Source organism: Pseudonaja textilis, chromosome 12 (assembly GCF_049901715.1).
Source record: "Pseudonaja textilis isolate UNSWEBS1 chromosome 12, rPseTex1.2, whole genome shotgun sequence".
In the NCBI taxonomy this organism is placed as follows: Eukaryota; Metazoa; Chordata; class Lepidosauria; order Squamata; family Elapidae; genus Pseudonaja; species Pseudonaja textilis.
Window position 1 is genome coordinate 11708845 of NC_142001.1, and position 22897 is coordinate 11731741.

The 22897-nt window shown below is 48.5% G+C and overlaps 1 protein-coding gene and 1 long non-coding RNA gene across 2 annotated transcripts in view; one reads left to right on the forward strand and one right to left on the reverse strand.

Annotated features, from left to right (window-relative positions):
* APLN (apelin) lies at positions 1–18875 on the reverse strand. Its single transcript, XM_087941027.1, has 3 exons — positions 18635–18875; positions 4587–4758; positions 1–2168 (listed from the first exon to the last, which is right to left on the reverse strand). The coding sequence occupies exons 1-2, from the start codon at positions 18711–18713 to the stop codon at positions 4592–4594; spliced, it is 246 nt and encodes an 81-aa protein (XP_087797153.1). The 5' UTR covers positions 18714–18875; the 3' UTR covers positions 1–2168; positions 4587–4591.
* LOC148124783 (uncharacterized) overlaps positions 17490–22897 on the forward strand; it is a 16731-nt gene continuing 11323 nt past the window's right edge. Inside the window, exon 1 of the long non-coding RNA XR_015745063.1 lies at positions 17490–17726. This is a non-coding gene — a long non-coding RNA (uncharacterized LOC148124783). The remainder of the gene's footprint in view (positions 17727–22897) is intronic.

The following is a 22897-nucleotide window of genomic DNA, read 5'->3' on the forward strand; positions in this document are numbered from 1 at the left end:
TTTATATTTCTTTCGTATCTCTTTATTATAAAGCTATATTTACATAGAACAAACCTTTACAGAAACACACACTGGTAACCGAGTTACCAACAAGGGTTTAAGCAAGTAGGCATCCCTAGCTGGCATAAATTAGTGTTCTTTACAAAGGAAAGCCACCTGGAAAAAAATAATAATAACACAGATGGGAGCTGCCACACCAGGCTTCTGCGCAGCTCCTCCCCGTGGCCCAACACACACACACACACACACACACAGAAGTGCAAAACAAGAAGAGCACAGGGCAAATTCTTTTACAGCCCGGGGGATGTTTTGCTTTGCAAGTGCTAAAGCCCAAGCTAGAGGTCTTTGGTGAGAAGGTTCCTTCAAGGCAAAATGCAGTTGCAACGAAACGACTTATAGAGCATATTGCATGCATCGAAAGAGCTTCCATGCCTGTTCCGGTTGCGTTTGCAACCTCCCTCTGGTTGCGTTTACAACCGCCCATCTTATTAGCTGAGCTCAGCAAGAGGGAGGAGGGAAGTGCCATCGCAGGAGGCCACTGACCAAAGAAGACACGATCTGAATAGTAGCTTGTCCATTCTTGACTTCTGAGGGGGGGTTGTTTTCCCCTATGGACGGTTGAGCGATGGGACTTCATCTTCCTGCCCATTGCAGCTGCCACTATTTAAAGAAAGGGTAAGGTTCAAACAAGAGGTCGTAACCTTGGCTCAGGATGGAGGGTAAACAGATAAACAGATAATCAGAGTTGGAAGGGACCTTGTAGGTCATCGAGTCCAACCCCCTGCCCAAGCGGAAGACCCTACACCATGTCTGACAGATGGGAGTCCAATCTCTTCTTGAAAGTCTCAAGTGATGAAGCTCCCACAACTTCCGAAGGCAACTTCTGTTCCATGGGTTGATTGTTCTCACTGTCAGAAAGTTTCTCCTTATTTCCAGGTTGAATCTCTCCTTGTTCAGTTTCCATCCATTGTTCCTTGTCTGGCCTACAGCTTGACCCCTTCCTCCTCTCTGTGGCACCCCTCAAATATTGGAACACTGCTCTCCTGTCTCCCCTGGTCCATCTCTTCCCTAAATTAGCCAGGCCTGGTTCCTGTAAGGGTGGAGAAGACTATAAGAAACGGGGCCCATCTAAGTTGGGCAAAACTTAGGTTTTTTGGGGAGGTGGGGAAAAGGACGGATGATCTTGTGCAGGGAAGACGTTTTAGAAAGTAGCACGTGGGTTTTGTTTGTTTGTTTTGTTTAAAGAGACGCTGGGCAGGAAGTCCCTAAGTCTGTTTCACCCTGAAAAAGGCTAGATTGGAGGCTCTCAAGATGTCCCGCAGAAGGTCAAGGGCAGGAGGATGCAGCACACCCCAATTGTGGTCTGTTCTCATTTCCCACCCACCCGCTGCCAGCGGGTCTCCTAAGTCTTGCGGGGCAGACAGAAACGTAGCAGCTCAGCTTAAGCATCTAAAGGGTGATACAGCCGTCGGGGTTGAACGCATTGGGGGCTGTTGTGGAAACTCTGCTCTTGGGAATGCTGTGATGGGAGGAATGCAAAAGGGGGCAGGTCAGGGGGGGCCTGGGAGGGGCTGCTGATGAGCTATCAAAAGTGCTTTTCACTGGCCAAACGACCTTGGACTCCAAGGGCGCCACTGGTGGAAGAAGGCCTTGCAACCAGCTAGGAGGGGACATGAGGGTGTTCTCTCAGCCGCCACTTAGCTTCCGTGGCCAAGAGGCAGAGAGCCGATGCTACGCCTTCCTTCCTTCCTTCCTTCCTTCCTTCCTTCCTTCTTTCCTTCCTTTCCTTCCTTCCTTCCTTCCTTCCTTCCTTCCTTCCTTCCTTCCTTCCTTCCTTCCTTCCTTCCTTCCTTCCTTCCTTCCTGTCTACACTCAGAGCCACCTTCTGGGTCCTCCTTGCATCCTTTTCAGCTTTGCCTGCTGGTGGGAAGAGAGAGAGAGAGAGAGAGAGAGAGCCACAGAAGTGTCACCAGCTGGAGCAGGAGGCACCATGAGACCATAGAAGGTGGAAATGCTGGATCCGCAGGCTCTTTCCCTCCCGCTCTTGGGGCTTCCCGGGTCAGGCAGCTCTGGTTCAAACTCTGCCATGGATGGAAGCCCTTCGCAAGCAAAGTCGATCAAGCAGAGAGGACACAACAGGGCGGGTCATTCCCAGGCAGTCCTTCATCCTGCAAAGATCAAAGAAAGAGCAAGTTGAAGACTCTCCAAGCCTTTCTGGAAGCCTCCGGCCGCCATCTCCATCACACCCCCTTGTCTTGGCATGACTTGGTTGTCTGGAGAAGGCAACTTCTCCAGACAACTTCCACGGCTTCTTTTCTCCAGGGAGATGAAGAAATAAAGACCGCAAATGATCTCTGTGGAATCCAAAAGGCTCACCCAAATCAGCAAGCAGGCCTCGGAGGGGACAGCCGTTGCTACTCGCAAATGACTTCAAGGGGTCTTACAAAGGGAGCCCACACAGCAGGAGTGGGCTTCAAAAATTTTAGCAAAGGGTTCTCTTGCCGGTGGCTGAGTGGGCATAGCCATGATGGGTGTGGCCTAGTTGGTCTCCTGCACTACAGCGGGGGGAGGGGGGGTTGCCCTCCCCGGGCTCCGGAGGCTTTCGTCAAGCCTCCAGGAGGGTGAAAACGGCCTCCCCGGACTCCAGAGGCTCTCTGGAAGCTGGAAATGGGCCCATTTCTGGCCTTCCTGAACTTCCAGGAGGCCCGTTTTTCACCATCCCTGAGCCTCCGCGTGCGCCCTGCACTTACTTGCATCCAGAATGGGCCATGTGGGGGCTCCTGGGAGAGGAGGGGAGGGTTGGGCGGGGCCAGCCAGAAGTGGGATTTGGGGGTTCTTCGAACTGTACAGAATCTTAGCTAGGGGGTCTCCTAGGGGTGGGATTCTACAGGTTCACACCTATTTGCTAGAACCGGTTGTTAACATTCTAAGCAGTTCGGAGAACCGATTGTTAGAAGAAATTACTGGCCTAAACCTGTAAGGAAGTCAGGAAGGAAACATTCTGGTGTTGCTTACAGAAACTGCCTCTCCTTTAACCCTTATTACATTCTTGGCAGGACTAGACTTCCTGTCTCAGGAACTTTTCTGGAGTTGTTTTTCCTTCCTTTGCTGGTATTTTGCTTGTGTGGAGTGACCATTCAAAGTTACAATGGCACTGAAAAAAGTGACTTATGACCATTTTTCACACTTACGACTGTTGCAGCATCCCCACAGTCGTGAGAGGCCAAGCAAGGAGGTGCATGCTTCAATGTGAGTGATGTTGAATTGGCCCACACCCAGCCAGTCACATGACCACCAAGCCAAGCCCACAAAACCGGTTGCTAAAAAATTTGAATCCCACCCCTGGGCTCTCCCAAACCTCTGCAAACCCCTAGCAGACCATCCCTGCCCCCAAAGGGAGGACATGCTTCACTTCCTGCTTGATTTTCTGTGATAGCAGGAAGGGCCATAATACAATACTGCTCTACTGGAGCCAGTCCAAGATGCGTAAACCACCTGTCGTTGCTGGTACTTAAAAGTACCTTTCCTTTCTTTGAGGCACCGTTCAACTCCAGGTGAAACTCTGGGTGACTTTATGGATACTGCCATGCAGGATCCCAAAAGATCACCAAGGGATCCCTGGGTTGTAGACTAAAATCGGAAGTTCAAAAAACATCTCAGAAGGTCTCCTTATTAGGACATATCCATAGGGCTGCAAAACATCCTACACGGAAGTGTCAATGGAGATTCATGGTCCAGGTCATGGTTGCCCCAGAGATGCTTTCTTTCAAAAGACAACTGGACTTCCTTGTTTTGTTGGAAGATTTTTCCCTTCCATCCTTCCATTCTCCACCATTCAGTCAGGAGCTTTTGGGATGAGAAGTGAAACAACTTCTAGCAAAAGTCCAGCTGCCTTTTGAAAGAAAACATGTCTGGGACAACCACGACCTGGACGATTGAGAATCTCTGTGGACACTTCCATGTAGGATGTTTGGCAACCTTATGGAATTGTCTTAGGAATGGCACCTTCTGCGGTGTTTCCTGAACTTCCTTTGTCAGCCTACAACCCAGGGATTCCTTCATGGCCTTTTAAGTAAAGGTTCCCCTCGCGCACAAGCTAGTCGTTCCCAGCTCTAGGGGGCGGTGCTCATCTCCATTGCAAAGCCGAAGAGCCAGCGCTGTCCGAAGACGTCTCCATGGTCATGTGGCCGGCAGGACTAAACGCCAAGGGTGCACGGAACGCTGTTACCTTCCCACCAAAGGGGTCCCTATTTTTCTACATGCATTTTTTAACGTGTTTTTGAACTGCTAAGTTGCCAGAAGCTGGGACAAGTAACGGGAGCTCACTCCATTACATGGCGCTAGGGATTCGAACCGCTGAACTTTCTGATCGACAAGCTCAGTGTCTTAGCCCCTGAGCAGACTTCTAGAAAAAAAAACATGGTGCTAGGGATTCGAACCACCAAACTGCAGAGCTTTCTGATCGACAAACTCAGCGTCTTAGCCGCTGAGCCACCATGTCCCCTTTTTGGTCTTTAATCTATGCCTGATGTCCCCGGTGTGCACCCTCCTCTTCCATCACTCTTCCATCCCGCCGTCTCTCTTACCTGTGCTAGAAAGGCATGGGTCCTTTATGTGAAAGACGAGGGCGAGGACGGCGATACCTCCGCCAGGCATTGTGCCGGTGCCCCCCAACACTCCGGACCACTTTGGGGTGTGCCATGTTCACGTCCTGTCCTTCCAGGAGCTCCTTCCCATCACTTGCTTCAGAGACTGGACCTGCAGGAAGACAAGGAATGAGGCGACGGTGGGAATGGTTTCTTTACATGGGGAGTTGGTCCATTTAGACTCCTCCGCCCCCCCACCCAAATTCTAGAATTCCAGGTTTTGTTCAAGACTGCCAGCCGACGATCGCATGTCTGGAGCGGAAGATTCTGGAACCCGACTCATTCATGTATGCATTCTTACAGAATAACAGGTTGGAAGGGACCTTGGTGGTCTTCTAGTCCAGTGGTCACCAAACAGTGAGCCAGGGACCACCGGTGGTCTGTGAGAAAAATTTGGTGGTCCTCAGAGAAATATCACCCCCAAAGCACCCCCCAAAGTAATTAATCCAGGCTACGCGGGAACACAAGGCTTGCGTCGCTTGCATTGCGAACAACATGAGGTAGTGAGGGGAGGGGGGAAAGGGCGGAGGGGGGGGGAACTTGCCCCTATCAACCCACGTGCCTGGCTTGGCCACCGGGCTGCTACTTTCCACTTCTTTCTTCTTCTGCTTTTGGCTGCACGCAAGGAAAGCAGCAAAAGTCTTTCTTTCTCTCCCCCAAACTCTGCCAGAAATGAGTCTTTGGGACCCTGCAAGGCCTCCTTGCTCCAAGAGGCGGAGTTTGGGGGAGAGAAAGAAAGACTTCTGCTGCTTCTGCTGCTTTCCTTGCATGAAGCCAAAAGTCTCTCCCCCCCCCCCACCTCGAGAATGGAGCTGGAGACGGTATCCTGAAATCCCAAATAAAGAAGGATCTATCAGTAGGAAAACAGGGTGGGGAATTTTCCTGCAGACTTTCGGGGGGATTTTCTCAGGGTCTCTCTTGGTCCGCGGGATTTAAAATTATGAATTTGGTGGTCCCTAAGATCCAAAAGGTTGGCGACCCCTGTTCTAGTCCACCCCTCTGCTTAAGCAGGAGACTCTATACCAGTGGTGGCTAATCTTTTGGGGCTCCCATGCCGAAAATTGTGCATGCGTGCTCATGTGCCACCACTCAGAAAGCAATGCACGTGGGGAGGAGGCACAGCCCCTGCGCTTGCGTGCACACACCCCTATGAGCCATGCACCTCTGCGCATGCATGCACGATCCCCCTGCCTATGCCACACACCTCTGTGCACACCCCCTGCGCATCTCTGTGCATGCGCCCATGTCTCCCACGCACTTCCACGCTTCTATGCATGAGCACCAGATACCCGACAATCCGCTGATGGGTGGGCGGTGTGCACACATGTGCAATGGGCATACTTCAGGTGATCTCTCGCGTGACACTTCTGACACACATGCCATAGGTTCGCCATCACGGCTCTATACACTTCCAAACAAATGACTGTCCAATCTCTTCTTTTTTTAAAGAAAAAAAAACCTCCAGTGATGGAGCAATCACAACTTCTGAAGATTCATGTCGATTTTTCAGTGAGCTTTCATTTCATACGCAACCCTACTATCATCGTCTGCCAAACAGATGGTGGTTTTATGGAAGAAGTTGACCAAATTTGTACATTGTTCTTGCCCCCGCCCCCACCCCAATAACTGCAAATAGTTGACACATGAGACCACGTATTGGAAGTGCCATGGTAGGCGGGCAGAAGTTGCATTTTACTTTGATATCAAAGTCTCGCAAGGTCTTCTGGCGTCCAAGCACTCATCATAGCCCTACTGACAGTTTCAAGCATCTGGTTAACCTTTAACGGCCATAATAATAAATTTAATGTGCCTGCATAGGCCAATGTTGATGGTATATCTAGTCATCCTGTATTCGAGCTCCCAAAAGCGTGTGCCAAAAACAACCGGTCGTTTTTTGTAGCTAAGAGAAAAAACTAGTCTTTGATGATATTAGGGCACTGCTACTCAGGATTTTTCTTTTAAAAAATACATGAAAAACACAAGTAAGAGGCAACACACATATCGTTATTGTCATTTGCACCTCGTACAATGAAATTAAATGCCATCTTCAGTGTACATTATAACTATAAAAATAAAAGACAAACACACCTCCTTCGCATTCTATACAATTGAATGGGAAACCCCTGATATTGCAATAATATTGCATTGTACAGTAGAATTCAATAGAGTTACTGCCCTGGGATAGAAGCTGTTTTTCAGCTTATTTGTCCTTGTTTTTATTATCCTGTACCATCTGCGAGATGGTAATAGTTAAAAAAAAGGGGTGCCCAGGATGAGATGCTTCCTATCTTTAAGGATGCTTTGAACTTTCTTAGGGCAGCAGGAGCTATAAAGCTCTTCCAAAGAGGAGAGAGGGCAACCCATGATCCTCTGGGCAATAACATTAACCCTCTGGAGTGCTGTCCTATCTGCCCCTCTGCAATTGGCAAACCATACAGAGGTGCAGGAAGTTAAAATGCTCTCTATAGTGCAGCGGTACAAGGTCACTAGCAGCTTTTCATTCACTTGTTTTCTGAGAAGTCTCAGGTAGTATAATCTCTGCTGGGCCCTTTTACAAAAGAGTATTTGTCAATGCAAGTTTTTTTTTTCTCTCTCAGTTGCTGATGCTCAGCTAAAGATTCCTGGCATGGGTGAAATGTCGCCCCCACTGCAAAGATCTCTGAATAAAAATAATTCTCTTTTCCATCGGTCCAGCTTTGATATCCAATAGTGATAGTTAGAACCAAAATGGTAAGGCCAGCGTTTAAGTGACAGGCATATGGTCTGCAAACAGTAGCGGGCCAGCACATTTTAGGCGGAAAAGACAAGCAAACGGAGGTCTTTGCGCTGCATAAATCCACTTTGGACTGTCGTGGCTGGACAGGAAAGAGAAGAGTTATAAAAAGTACCACAGATTTTGTCTCCTCGGTCAGCACCTTCCACACAATCCCTTCCACCCGATCTTTCCGCTTTAGAGATTTCCCTCCGGTCCTCCTTCACAGCTTGGGGGATGGCAAAACTGCTGCCTTTAAGGAAAGGAGGGTCCCCAGCCCTTTCATTTCACCATAGAAAAGAGAAAAGGCTTGCCAGCTCTCTGTAAATCACTGAGGGGCCTGGATCTCTTTATTAGTCAGCACCAATCCGGAGCCTGACGAGGCTCTTCCCACTTGGTTAGAAAGGAGTCTTTGGTCCCGGAGGACCAAAACTGGTTCCTCATTGGATTTCGTTGCTCTGATGTCATCTTCCCACTACAGTGGGAAGGGCAGAAGAGATTTTTTTTTCTTAAAAAAAGAATAAAAGCTTCAAGGAACTCTGGTTCCTAGAAAAAGCCCTATGTTTGGGGAGAAGGAGAAGATTACAGATTAACAGAGTTGGAAAGGTCCTCGCCTCTATATTTTCCCGGAGGAAACCATTTTGAGGGAGGGGACCTTATAGGTCATCTAGTCCAACTCCCCGCCCAAGCAGGAGACCCTACGGCATTTGTGACAAATGGCAGCTCAGTCTCTTCTTGAAAGCTTCCACTGAGGAAGCTCCCACAACTTCCCAAAGCAACTTTTGTTCCATTGGTTGGTTGTTCTCAGTGTCAGAAAATTTCTCCATATTTCTTATTTCTGAATCTCTCCTTGATCAGTTGCCATCCATTATTCCTTGTCTGGCCTCCAGGTGCCTTGGAAAATAGCTTGACCCTCCCTCCACTCTGACAGCCCCTCATATATTGGAAGACTGCTATCCTGTCTCCCCTAGTCCTTCTCTTCCATCTCTTCAGTAGACTAGCCATACCGAGTTCCTGCAACCGTCTTCTATGCCACGAGGTCCTTCCCTCTATGCATCAAAAAGCAGAGAAAGTAACAGAATAACAGGGTTGGGGGGGAACTTGAAGGTCTTCTAGTCCAACCCCATGCTCAGGCAGGAAACCCTATACTATTTCAGACAAATGGCTGTCCAGTCTCTTCTCCAAAGCCTCGAATGATGGAGCTCCCACAACTTCTGAAGGCAAGCTGTTCCACTGGTTGATTGTCCTCACTGTCTCGACTGATATTTCTTCCAGATCTTGAGGACAGAAATCTCTTGAGATCTCCCAGATATTTCTGAGATGCCTCGGAAGATCTTTGGAACTCACCAGCTCAGCTGAGCCCCTCTTCTCTTTGCCTTACATCCCCCCATCATACTTCTTCTCCCTTCAACCTCAAACATGGTTGCTCCACAGTTAGCTGCAAGGCCAAAGCAAGAGCAGCTACATTCTTCTCTGGAACAAGAAGTCTAGGGACCCAACAAACGTGCAAGACATGGGAGCAGAGTGAGTTGTGCTCTTCCTGATTTATTTTTATTTTTTATTTTATTTTTGTAATCCAGGTGACCGGTTTCCGTTCCCAGATTCTTTGGGGGTTTAAAATTACAAAATTTAGGTTTTAGAGTTCAAAGTTTCAGAGTTATGGGCTTGAAACCTATATTACACTGGGTTTCCATTCAAGATTCTTGACGGCTTGCTGCCCTTCCTAAACTGCAAGGAAGCTACAACCTGGCTGAGAAGCCCATTCCTTTAATCCTTATGTTGGGCAATAAAACAAGCCAGGTTCTTCCAGCTTGCAACACTTTGGTTTCCAACACAACAATGTTAAGAAGTTGGCCCTTGTTTGCCTCCAAGCCCCAGAATCTCTGGTTAAGGTACACAATCTTGTTTCCTAAAAAACAGAGAAGGAATCGGATGAATGCATATCACACCCAACAATGTGCAAAACCACACACTGTTACAGAGATTGGAGGCTGTTTTTCAAGAGTCAGAAGCCTTCACCACTTAACTTAGAAGCCAGGATTCGTTGCCAACTGTCTTGCCCTGATCCTGTTGCCTTTGGGACAACCATGATCTGGATGATGGAGAAGCTCCAGAGACGATCAGGATTTATGTGGCTAAGCAAAGTGGTCGTTAAGTGGGTCTGCACCCAACTGTATGGCCTTTTCTACCACAGTTAAGCAGCTTTAACTGTGATTTAAGTTTTAAGCAAACCACGGTTAAATGGTGTAATCATTAAGCAAACCCATGTTCCTCCATTGACTTTGTTGGAAGCCAGTTGGGAAGGTCTCAAATGATGATGGCATGACCCTGGACACTACATCAAACTTGGCAAGTTTAATACTTGTAGATTTCAAACTCCCAGAATTCCTGAGCTAACATGACTGGAGGAGGAATTCTGGGAGTTGAAGTCCACAAGTCTTAAAAGCTGTCAAGTTTGAAGACCCCTGATCGATCTATCTATCTATCTATCTATCTATCTATCTATCTATCTATCTATCTATCTATCTCTCTCTCTCTCCGTACCTACCTATTTACCTATCTATCTATCTATCTATCTATCTATCTATCATCTATCTATCTCTCCGTACCTACCTATTTATCTATCTATCTATCTATCTATCTATCTATCTATCTATCTATCTATCTCTCCGTACCTACCTATTTATCTATCTATCTATCTATCTATCTATCTATCTATCTATCTATCTATCTATCATCTCTCTCTCCGTACCTACCTATTTACCTATCTATCAATCTATCTATCTATCATCTATCACAAGGGTCTTCAAACTTGGCAAGTTTAAGACTTGTGGACTTCAACTCCGAGAATTCCTGAGCTAACATGACTGGAGGAGGAATTCTGGGAGTTGGAATCCACAAGTCTTAAAGCTGTCAAGACCTTTGTCATAAACCATCATAAATACACACCTGTTGCCAAGCACTCAAATTCTAATCATGTGACCCTGGGGATGCTGCAACTTTCATAAATGCTGGTCATAGGTCCCTGGTTTCAGGGCTGTTGTAAATTTGAATGATCGCTAAAGGACCAGTCATGAAGTCAAAGGGCTACCTGTGTGTGAATCTAGTCACTGATTCCAGACCAGAAGTGGTATTTAGCCAGTTCTGACCAGTTCTGGAGAACCAGTAGAGGAAATTTTGAGTTGTTTGGAGAACCGGCAAACGCCACCTCTGACTGGCCCCGCCAACCCCATCTCTTCTCCACCTCCCGAGTCCCAGCTGATCGGCTGGGTCTTCTTTGGTTGCCCTGCATAGGAGAACGGAGCTGGAAAGCAGGTTAGTGAGGTGGGGAGGTGTCAAGAGTATATTCATGAACTGGAATAGAGCATGGTAACCAGGTCAGGCAATGAATAGGCATAGCAACGAAGTCAGCCAATGAGGACTGTTTGGAAACTGAAACTCGAAGTAGCCTAGGTGTGGCTCTGTATTAAGCTCTGAAGCTCTGTTGAGCTCTGAGTCTGTCTATTGAAAATGAAGCTGCTTCTCTCCTCTGCTGTCTGTCTGTCTTGCTTGCCTGCTGAACTAAAGTGAAACTGATCGTCTGTTTCTGAGCTCCTGACATGTTCACTGTTCTGCTCTGAGCCTGCGACATGTCTGCTTCTGTTTGAGTTTGCTCCATGGTGGAGAAATCCACAACTGGTATTGTAAAATTTACTTGACATGTTTATAAAGAAGTTAAATGAAGCCTCAGCCATCTGTGTTTACTTTTCTGGCGCTGAATTTACGCTGCAATACTCAGTACAGGAGGGAATGGAGATTTTGCAGTATCCTTTCCCTGCCACGCCCATCAAGCCACACCCTCCAAGCCACACCATGCCCACCAAGCCATGCCCACAGAACCGGTAGTAAAAATCATCGAATCCCACCACTGCTCCAGACCTAAGAGATCCCATAGGAAATCTTGCCCGTCCCCCAGCAAATTTTCCCATTGCTATCTCTATACCCTCACTTTCACGCATGTTTTCCCGCACTCAAACCCCAGGGATTCACTACATCCTGAACCCAAGGCTGGCTCTTCCAGCCTTTTTTTGAGACCAACCTTCCAGTAGTCATGGCATAGGGCCCAACCCTCAGGTGGCTTTGTTTCCTGAATTGTCCCTAACCGGACCAATTCAGCAATGAAGTATTTCCTGGATGTTACGTTAGTCTGAATCTTGACCGTATCTTTCAGCTTCGGGCCCTTCCAACCCCTGGATTTCCCTTGGCTCGTCTAGGCTGTGCCAGCTGTCACAAAGCTCATGAAATGCCAACTGTTGCTGTTGATTCAACTTCATAAATACACCGGGCCTTTTCCAGAGGTCAAGGTCTTTACACTCCCCAGCGAGAAAATGGCAAATAAACACCATGGGGAACAAAGGCCAGGCTAGTCAGGAAAAATACACAAGTTTGCACCAGCTTGAAAAAACAGAAGAACTTTCTTCGAATTGGAGCTCCAGCCTTGCGGGAGTTCAACTCCCTCAATTCTCAATCAGTAGGACATCCCTTTCATTGAGACATTCTTCGTGCTCTCTGGGCTTGGTGGCTTTCTTGCAGATGTTTCATGACCCAACTAGGTAACATCATCAGTGCTAGGAGTGGAGAGGAGGAGGAGGAGGAGGAGGAGGAGGAGGAGGAGGAGGAGGAGGAGGAGGAGGAGGAGGAGGAGGAGGAGGAGGAGGAGGAGGAGGAGGAGGAGGAGGAGGACTGTGGGGTCCTTGTTGCTCTCTGAGCTTGGTGGTTTTCTTGCAAACATTTCATGACCCAAGTAGGTAACATCATCAGTGCTAGGAGTGGAGAGGAGGAGGAGGAGGAGGAGGAGGAGGAGGAGGAGGGCGACTGTGGGGTCCTTGTTGCTCTCTGAGCTTGGTGGCTTTCCTGCAAACATTTCATGAGCCAAGTAGGTAACATCATCAGTGCTAGAGAGTGTGGGGTCTGCTCCCTGTTTATATTCAATACTTTGCAAGTTTTGGTAGTGGCTTTGTCCTTGGTAGTTCCTTGATTGGGGCCTTGTTTTCTGTTAGGTTGTTTATCTGAATATAAACAGGGAGGAAAGCCCACACTCCCTAGCACTGATGGTGTTACCTAATTAGGGTCATGAAACGTCTGCAAGAAAACCAGCAAGCCCAGGGAGCACCAAGGACCCCACAGTCCTTTTCCTCCTCCTCCTCTCCCTACTAACACTGATGATGTTACCTAGTTGGGTCATGAAATGTCTGCAAGAAAACCAGCAAGCCCAGGGATCCCACAGTTCTCTTCTTCCTTCCTCCTCCTCCTCCTCCTCCTCCCTCTGCTAACACTGATGATGTTACCTACTTGGGTTATGAAACGTCTGCAAGAAAACCACCCAGCTCAGAGAGCACCAAGGACCCCACAGTTTTTCTTCCTCCTCCTCCTCCTCCTCCTCCTCTCCCTACTAACACTGATGATGTTACCTACTTGGGCTATGAAACATCTGCAAGAAAACCACCCAGCTCAGAGAGCACCAAGGACCCCTGAGCTACAAATATTCCCCTTCAATTCTAGTGGGGCAACCTGTCCAACCAGGCTATCTCAACAGAAACACATCCCCAAGCGATGGCTGGCCATCCTGGCATGAGAGGCTGTCCTGCAGCAGAGATGGCACTTGGGTCGGCTTAGGTTCTTGCAGCCCTGCAGCCTTGACAGGATGGGATTTGTTCCTGGCATGAAAAGCGCTTTGTCTGGGCTGTGATTGGGGGCGGAGTGGGGGGAGAGAAGGAAGAGAATCCAGTTCCTGTCAACAAAGGCCGACGGGCAAGGCCCCACTCAACATGTTGCTGACCACATCTTCAGAGGCTGGCTTCTTTTTTTCCCCTTTTTTGTAAAGCCAAGGGCCAGCAGGAGCAATCTCAGCTGAAATGAGGACAACAATACAATGATATAGTCCAGCCTCGGGGGTCCATGTAACCATTGATGCAATGCAGGGAAACGGGCCTTAATTTCTGTAGAACCAAACAGGTTTCCTTTCTGGAATCGAAATTCCGTTTTTCTCTGAGGGTGGCTGGGAGGTTGCTTAAACCCACTTCCTTCTTTAAATTCACTGGTTGGGGAATTCTGGGAGGTGCAGTTCTGGAGAACCGGTAGCGGAAATGTGGAATAGTTCAGAGAACCAGCAAATCCCACATCTGACTGGCACCGCCCTCCTCTAGTCTCTGTCTCCCATTGAGTCCCAGTTGATCGGATGGATCTCCTTTGGTTGCCCTGCACAGGAAAACGGAGCTGGAAAGCAGGTTGGTGGGGTGGGGAGGGAATGGGGATTTTGCACTATCCTTCCCCTGCCACACCCACCAAGCTACACCCACAAAACCGGTAGTAAAAAATTTTTGAATCCCACCACTGCTAAGAAGGGAGCATGAAAGCAACTGTATCACCCTGTATATAGTGACAGATTCACACTAAGCAATGACTTAGCCCATGGTTGACTGAATAAATAAGCCACCATTAGCCGAGTTCCCCTAACAGGCTTTGTGAAAGCCAAAGAGAGCTGGTTAATGTGGCGTGTAAGTCAGTGGTGGGATTCAAAAATTTTTACTACTGGTTCTGTGGGCGTGGCTTGGTGAGTGTGGCATGTCTTGGTAGGCGTGGTGAACGTGGCAGGGGAAGGATACTGCAAAATCCCCATTCCCTCCCCACCCCACTAACCTGCTTTCCAGCTCCGTTCTCCTGTGCAAGGCAACAAAAGAAGACCCAGACAATCAGCTGGGACTCTGGAGGCAGAGAATAGATGGGGTTGGTGGGGCCAGTCAGAGGTGGGATTTGCCGGTTCTCCAGACTACTCAAAATTTCCCTTGCCAGTTCTCCAGAACTGGTCAGAACCGGCTGAAGACCACCTCTGGTGTGAATCCAACCTGATCTACAGCAATCCAATCACCCTCTTGTTCCATGCTAAGCTGCGTTAGAAGGTGCAACTCCCAATTACGCGCACTTTCACCCTCCAAACTTTTAAGCTCCCTGGACGAAAGCGGCTTAAACTAACAAGACTTGCAACACCGTAAAGACGAACCAGTTTTGTGAAGGGGTTAAGCCTTTGTGTGGATTAGACTCCTCCATCTTTCAAGTCCTTCAAAGAGCTGTAGATTTCTTCATGGTTTTTGCAAACGTGACCTGGAACTGTGACGAGACATCAAACCCCACAGCCTTGTGCATCTTCCTGAGGGTTGAAAGCTTGGGGTCCTGGAAAAAAAAATTCTAGGGTGCCCTCCCAAATTCACAGCCCATAGAATGTCCTCTCTCTTCCTGCCCCCCCACCTGCCTGGCACAAGCCCCAGGGATCTCACACACACACACACACACACACGTGTGTCACGTCAGGCAAATTACATAATGTGTGCCGTTTGTGCAATGCTACGAGATGTTTGGGGGCATTACTCGCCCTTCCTTGCCTCCTGCAGACAGACACCCGTGCCCTGATTCACTCTGTTCAAATGTACATCATGTGCAGGCGTTTCTCACCTCCCTCTGAAGCCACAGGAGGGAGCCTCTTCATTCAGCACATCATCAACCCATTTTAATTAATAAGCCGGAACCTTTAATAGCCCTCCAATGCTGGCGCTTTCAAACCTATAGGAAATGGGATAGTGCGTCCCTTTTTGGTCACCACGATGTAAAAAAGGATGGTGAGACTCTAGAAAGAGTGCAGAGAAGAGCAACAAAGAGGATTAGGGTAATTGGAGGCCAAAACATATGAAGAACGGTTGCTGGAACTGGGTATGTCTAGTTTGATGAAAAGAAGACTAGAAGAAGACATGATAGCAGTGTTCCAATCTCTCAGGGGCTGCCACAAAGAAGAGGGAGTCAAGCTATTCTCCAAAGCACCTGAGGGCAGGACAAGAAGCAATGGGTGGAAACTAATCAAGGAAAGAAGCAACTTAGAACTAAGGAGAAATTTCCTGACAGTGAGAACAATTAACCAGTGGAACAACTTGCCTCCAGAAGTTGTAAATGCTCCAACACTGGAAGTTTTTAAAAAAGATTCTGGATAATCATTTGTCTGAAGTGATGTAGGGTTTCCTGCCCAAGCAGGGGGTTGGACTAGAAGACCTCCAAGGTCCCTTCCAACTCTGTTATTCTGTCACAGGAGTTATATCTCAACCATCTTCAACCAAGCTTGGTCTGAAGCAGAGGTGCGTATTCAGCAGGTTCTGACCAGTTCTGGAGAACCGGTAGTGGACATTTTGAGTAGTTCGGAGAACCGGAAAATATCACGTCTGATTGGAGATTTTACACTATCCTTCCCCTGCCACGTTCACCAAGCCACGCCCACAGAACTGGTAGTAAAAAAATATTTTTGAATCTGACCACTGGTCTGAAGGCAAGGCAAGGCTGCCTGAGAGAAATCAGCCGTGACCTGTTCCAAGCCAGGTCACAAATACCAAGGCCCCTTACTCTTGCTTTGCAACTCCAAGCTACAACAGGGCAGCTTTGCTGAAAGACAGAGGCAGGCCCACAACCGCACCCCAAGGGGGAACCCTGCACGGAATCCAGCAGGTTTTCACAAGCCAAGGCCTCGTCTGCACAGGCTGACCAGCAAAGATTTGGAGAGCCTGTTGCAAGGACTTGCTAATGCAGGAGTTTGCTGGCCTCGCCGCATGCAAAAATATCCTGTTTTTCCTTGTTAAGTATCACATTTATATCACTTTTGTGTTTTTTTTCCCAACCCTGGACTAAAATCCAACCCTTTTTCTCTTCTGCTTCAAATGCTGTTTCTTCCTCCTGGCAGCCGGGATTCTGAACCACCCAGTTTTTGAGTGCTGCAACTCCCGATCATTTTGTGCCCAAATTCCAAAGGGCCACCTTTCTCTATCAGAGAAGCCAGCTATAAAAAGCCAGCCAAGGACTTTGGAGAAAAGAGATCAGTGCCCAATTACTACATCTGGTGGGATTTACACACAAGTAAGCCCTTGCAGGAATACAGCAACCAGGCAGGTCCCCGAGTTCATCTCTCACTTCTACTATTCATTCACTTCCTCGTTTGCAAAATAGGAGTCGTTGCAATACGGGTAGTCCTTGTTTAGCGACAACTGGGACTAGGTCACTAAGCAAAGCAGTCCCTAATTAATTAAATTAAAACACTGCCATTTTACTTCAGCTTTATACATGAGAAGATTGGTTTTTAAGGTTATCTTTTCGTCACTGTCACAACTGCGACTGGTCATTAAATAAGGCAGTCATTAAACAAGGACTTTGTTTGCGCCAATGTAAAGGTCTGGCACAAACATTCTTAAATAATCCAGAACACATCAGATATATTGCTATTTAATTCTAATAAGATTTCCCCACCCATTCACCTTTCCCCACCTTTATCTTAGTTTAACATTAAGATATACATTTTTAAAAATCTCGCATTGTTCATCTTTCCTCAGCCTCGCAGGACCAAGCCAGACAAAGCGGAAATCTCCAATGATACCTTTAATTAAATACATTATTCTATTTCATCCACTCTAGGAAAATGGGCTGGGAACCAGCTGGGACTTTTAAAGGCAACTAACTTCAAGCAGGGGTTTGAAATCTTAAAAGTGTGCCAATTCTGATCCTTTCTCACACGTCCCCCCTCTCCCAAATGCTAAACTGTAATCAGCCCCAAGATGAATTTGGATTCCGGCTGTGTGGAGAAACATAAAAGAGTTAGGGGGAAGGAGAGTCACCTGCCCAGGTGAAATCCTAGCTGTCTTTTTTAACCAAGCTTAACATCAATCAGACAGTCCAAACTGGGCCAGCGTGAAAAATGCACAGGGACTGGAACGGGTTAGAATTCTAAGTGGCATATTTACGCAGCACATTTGAAATCCGACACAGGGGGGCACATTCAGTGAAGGATTGCGATGCGTCCCGCATGCCAGCTTGCGATCCTCCACCTTGAGTGACAGGAGCCAGCAGAGGAAAAGGACACACACGGACACAGACACAGACACACACACACACAGACACACACACGCCAAAGGCCTCCCAGGCAAGGGTGGCGTGCTGTGACCACCCCCCCGCCCCCTCAAATTGCTTTGGAAAGGCCGGCGCGCAATGGGCGCGTTTCATCTCCATCGCTGCAGCTTCTGTCGCGAAGCGCCTGGTCAAAAAAAAAAAAAAAGGATCGCCGGGGATCCCAAACATAGCAACGGCGTGGAGGAGGGATCGAAAGGTCGGAGAAGAGAGCCGGGCGAAGGGCGTGAAGGTCACAAAAGCGAAACGACGAAGGAGGGAAGGAGAAAACAGGAGGCTTGGCGGTCCAGGCTTTCCGCCTCCCTCCAAGGCACGCGCGCGGAAGGAACGCGCCGAGCGCGCTCTGCACAGGCTCAGAGGTACCTTCCCCCCACACCCGGGTTCTCGCTAAGGCCGATCCCAGGCCCGCCTGGCATTCCCCACCCCCGCTTACCCCGCAAGTGGAGCTCTCGCCTGACAATCAGGAGGCTGTGAGTTCGATCCTAGGTAGAGACTGATCTTTGGCATAGACTCACCTGCTGGAGCGGGGTGGGTGGGACTAGATGACCTCCAAGGCCCCTTCCAACTCTGTTGTTCTAGCTTGTCTCTAGGACCGGCGGAGCTTTCCTCCAGCTGCAACGAGCCCGGGAGGAGAGCCGCCCTATTCCTGGCCCCATCGCCAAGAGAGGGACGTGTCTGGCTCCGCTGGGCCGGCGCCCGCGTCTCCCTCCGGGACGGGCTTCCCCCGTTACCTGGCTGCGCCGCAGGTGCCTGCTGGAGTCCCCGCCGCCCGCTCGGAGTCTGCCTTCCCCTTTCCAAGCCCGGTCCCCGCTCCCTTCCCCAATCCCGCGAAAGGCAGGCATTCAACAGGTCGAGACTCCTCTTTTTACAGGCCCTTTGGAAGCAGCAAGAAGAGAGTTAAGAGCTGAAAGGGACCTTGGAGGTCTTCTAGTCCAGCCCCCACGCCTGGCTCGGGCAGGAGAGCCGTCCTAGACCATGCAAGAGGAGCTGGGCTGGAAGCGGGACGGCTCCCTCCTTCCTTCCCACCCAGGCTGTCCCCGGCTCCCTTTTGCCCTCCGCGGGACGGGGGAGAGAGGAGAGGAAGAGCGGCCAGCCGGCCGGCCGGGAGCTGAGGCGAGCAGGCGGTGCCTTCGCTGGAGGCAGGTCGAGGGGGACCGTCTTTGCCTCTGCCAGCCCGCCTGCCAGGGTCTCCATCCCCCGGGCAGACGGCGCCCCGACGGCAGCAGCCCCCGTGGGCGCTTCCCCACGGGCCAAAAGAGCCACCCACCTCCGGAGGCCGAGCCGAGCGCCAGGCACAGCAGCAGCAGCAGCAGCAACAGCAACAGCAGCCAGCGCCGCACGCCCATCGCGCCCACGCGGCCGCCGATGCAATGCCCGCGCCAGGAGCAGCGGTGGCGGCGTCGGAGGAGGAGGAGGAGGAGGTGGCAGCTGCAACCCAGGAAAGCGAGCAAGACGGTCGGTGGCTCCAGCCGCCGCCAGGCTTGCAATTTGTAGCCGAGCGGAGCTGGAGGCGGCCCGCTCCGGTCATGTGGCTGCCTCCACGCCCCCCCGCCACTCCGCCCGCCCGCCCGCAGCGCCTCCCGCGACCGCCAGGGACGCCCCCGCCAGGCGAGAATTCCCTCTCGCCGCCCCAACCGGGCCTGGCTGAGCCCCACCCCCGAAGCGGGAGCCCGGCCAAGAGAGATCGGATCGGATCGGATCGTGCCTGCTCGGATCGCTCGCCCCCCTTCTCATTGCTAAGACACACACACACACACACACACAGAGAGAGAGAGAGAGAGAGAGACTTTTAGATCTACCCATTTAGGGGCACTTGATCTCTTCCTGGCTCCAGGTGGACCTTTCTGCTTTTCCTAAGATTTGGGCTCTCTCTCTTGCCCCTGTTAGTTCTCCGTATTTATCCCTAACTGTTTTGGACCTAGAAGAGATTGGATTGCCATCTGTCCGAAATGGTGTAGGGTCTCCGGCTTGGGTTGGACTAGATGACCTACAAGGTCCCCTCCAACTCTAGTTTTCCCCAAGCCAGCTCCCCACCCACCCCCACCACCTCTTTCTTGCAACCACCTCCCCCAATCCATCCAGCCTCTCTCTATGCCAGGAACCTTCTTCTCACCTGTTGAGAGGTGAGTCCCAAACAGTCCTTTCAGATCAAGAAGGACTTTGAGGGCTGGACTGGACCAACCTCCTTTGCCCCCTCCATTCCCCCTTGGAACCTACCAAGGTTTCCTTCCCTGGAGCCCCTGGGCTGGGGTAAGGGGCTTAGGGACAGTATTACTTGGTCTGTTGTGTGGATGCTTGTGTGTTTTTAGGAGGCGGGGAATTTTGGCGGGTGGGGAGGTGTTTGGGGATTGTCATGTATGTATGCGTGTTGAGTCTGGTCTCTGGATGTTAGGTGAATTTCATTGTATGTGTATACTGTGTATATATGTACAGTGACAACAAAGAATTCAATAGAACTCTTTATTGGCCAAGTGTGATTGGACACACAAGCAATTTGTCTTTGGTGCAAATACTCTCAGCATACATAAAAGAAAAGGTACAGTCGTTAAGAATCAAGAATCATAACGTACAACACTTAATGTTAGTCACAGGATACAATAAGCAATAAAATCATACTAGGAAACAGTCCACATAAATCGTAAGAACACAAGCGACAAAGTTACAGTCCTACAATCACAAGTGGGAGGGGATGGGTGATAAGTGTTGAGAAGATCAACAGTAATAGTAGTGCAGACTTTATCATAGTTGGACAGGGTTGAAGGAATTATTTGTTTAGCAGATGGTTTTCAGGAAAAAAACTGTCCTTGTGTCTAGTTGTTCTGGTGTGCAGAAAGGTCCACCTTCCCTTTTGAGGGAAGGAGTTGAAACAGTTTATATCCGGGATGTGAGGGATCTGTAAATATTTTCACAGCCTTCTTTTTGACTCTTGCAGTATACAGGTCTTCCATGGAAGGCAGGTTGATAGTAATTGTTCTTTCTACAATCCTAATTGCTCTCTGAAGTCTGTGTCCGTCTTGTTGGGTTGCAGACCCAAACCAGGCAGTGATAGAGGTGCAGATGATAGACTCAATCATTCTTCTGTACAACTGTATGAACAGCTCCTTGGGCAGTTTGAGCTTTCTGAGTTGGCCCAGAAAGAACATTCTTTGGTGTGCTTTTTGGACGACCTTTTTGATGTTATTTTAATTCAATTCAATTATGCATGGACCCCTTTCCCCATGCAAAGGCCTGCCACCTTTACCTCCAAAGGTGCACACCCTTACAGGTTGCGGTGATTTGGCGGTGGTGTTTTGTTTTGTTTTTTAATCACAAAACAAGCAGAGAAAGCCCTTTGCAGATAGTTGAGTCAGAGCAAGCACCAGCTAGAAACAATGGAGCGTTTTCCACAGCCTGGGAAAACAAGCGGCCTGCAGCTGCTGTGTTTTCTTATCACTGGAGCCAGTTGGGAGTTTGTAAGAAATCCCCCCAAGATTGAAATCTGTCAATCCGCTCCCGACAACTCACTCATCCAAGCTTTTGTCCCCCTCAGGATGGGCCCACCTCGCAGGGTTGTTGTGAAGTAAAAGGGGAGATGGTGAGCATCCCTCCTGCCTTGAGTTACTGGAGGAAAGGTGAAAGAAAGTCTTCTGACCTTAGAAGCAATCCAATGCAGAAATGTGCTAGAATGACTCACTACACAGAAGAAACAAACTGTTTTTCAACAAAGATGAGCCATACACACCAAAACGTTGGGGGTTATTTTCTTGGGATGTAGACCTTAGATATCTTCTAGTCCAACACCCCACCCACCACCCCACCCTGGCTTAGGCAGGAAAGCATTTCAGACAAATGGTTCTCTAATCTCTTCTTTAAAACTTCCAGTGTGGAGCATTCACAATTTCTGGAGGCAGGTTGTTCCACTGGTTAATTGCTCTCACTCTCAGGAAATCTCTCCTTAGTTCTAGGTTGCTTCTCTCCTTGATTAGTTTCCACCTGTTGTTTCTTGTCCTGCCTTTAGATGTTTCGGAGAATGGCTTGACTCCCTCTTCTTTGTGGCCTATATAGACTGGGGTGAAACCAGGCTCAATAGCAGTAACTGTGAGAGGGATCTTGGAGTCTTAATGGACAACCAGCTAAATACGAGCCAGCCGTGTGCAGCAGCAGCCAAAAAAGCTAATGCAACCCTAAGCTGCATTAACAGAGGGATACAATCAAGATCAAGGGAGGTACTAATACCACTCTATAAACCCTTAGTAAGACCACACCTAGAGTACTGCATCCAGTTTTTGTCATCACACTATAAACAAGGTGTTGAGACTCTAGAAAAAGTACAGAGAAGAGCAACCAGGATGATTAGGGGACTGGAGGCTAAACATATGAAGAACGGTTGCAGGAACTGGGCTTGGCTAGTCTAGTGGAGAGAAGGACCAGGGGAGACAGGATAGCAGTCTTCCAATATTTGAGAGGCTGCCACAGAGAGGAGGAAGGGGTCAAGCTATTTTCCAAGGAACCTGAAGGCCAGACAAGGAATAATGGATGGAAACTGATCAAGGAGAGATTCAACCTGGAAATAAGGAGAAACTTTCTGACAATGAGAACAATCAACTGATGGAACAGAAGTTGCCTTCAGAAGTTGTGGGAGCTTCATCACTTGAGACTTTCAAGAAGAGATTGGACTCCCATCTGTCAGACATGGTGTAGGGTCTCCTGCTTGGGCAGGAGGTTGGATTCTAAGGTCCTTTCCAACTCTGATTATCTATTATCTGGCAACCCAGGAGAGATTGGAACACTGCTATCAAGTTACCCTCTCCCCCGGTTAAGTATCACTCCCAGCCATCAAAAAAGGTTGTAAGTCCTTGCAATGCTGCAAAAAAATATTGATTCAGACTGATTCAGACCTAGGTGGATCAAATGGTGGGAGAGTGTATTCAATTTAAACCGGAATTTTTTCTCCTAGGAATAATATCAGAAAGATATAGGAAGGATTTAATTTATCTAATAGTACATATATTGATGGCGGCTAGAATAATATATGCACAATACTGGAAGAAGGAAAACATACCACCAGAAACAGAGATAATAAGAAAAATTATGGCCTGTGCAGAATCAGATAGCTTAACTCTAGAATTAAAAAAAAAAAAACAAGAGAGAATCTAAGTATTATGAAACATGGAATAAATTCTATCAATGTTACATAGAAGAAGGCAAGATTGGAACATAAGTAGCTATGATGATTAGAATAATTAGTAAATAATATATCAAACGAGGAGACTGTAAATGATGAAGTAAAATGTATATATGTATAACAATTGTAATGCCAGATCGGCTGCACCGTGTTGTATTCTTATAATTAAAATAAAATAAATATATTTTTTTAAAAGGTTGTAAATCCCTAACCTGATGATAGGAACTCTTGAAAAGATGGCAACCCATCTTTGTTATGACTAGACACAAAGTGCTTGGAAAGTCCTGATGTACTTTATAGGGCATCTGTGCCCTTCTGTTTGGTCCTTGCTGTCTTCTCCGTGGGCAACCTTCTCTCTTGCCAATC

What these genes read in the sequence shown, in the direction of transcription:
- APLN (XM_087941027.1), bottom strand. Translation starts at nt 18,713, where the DNA reads ATGGGCGTGCGGCGCTGGCTGCTGTTGCTGTTGCTGCTGCTGCTGCTG. An exon ending in GCTCGGCTCGGCCTCCGGAG is followed by an intron (nt 4,759 to 18,634) that starts GTGGGTGGCTCT and finishes GTCTTCCTGCAG; the next exon opens with GTCCAGTCTCTGAAGCAAGT.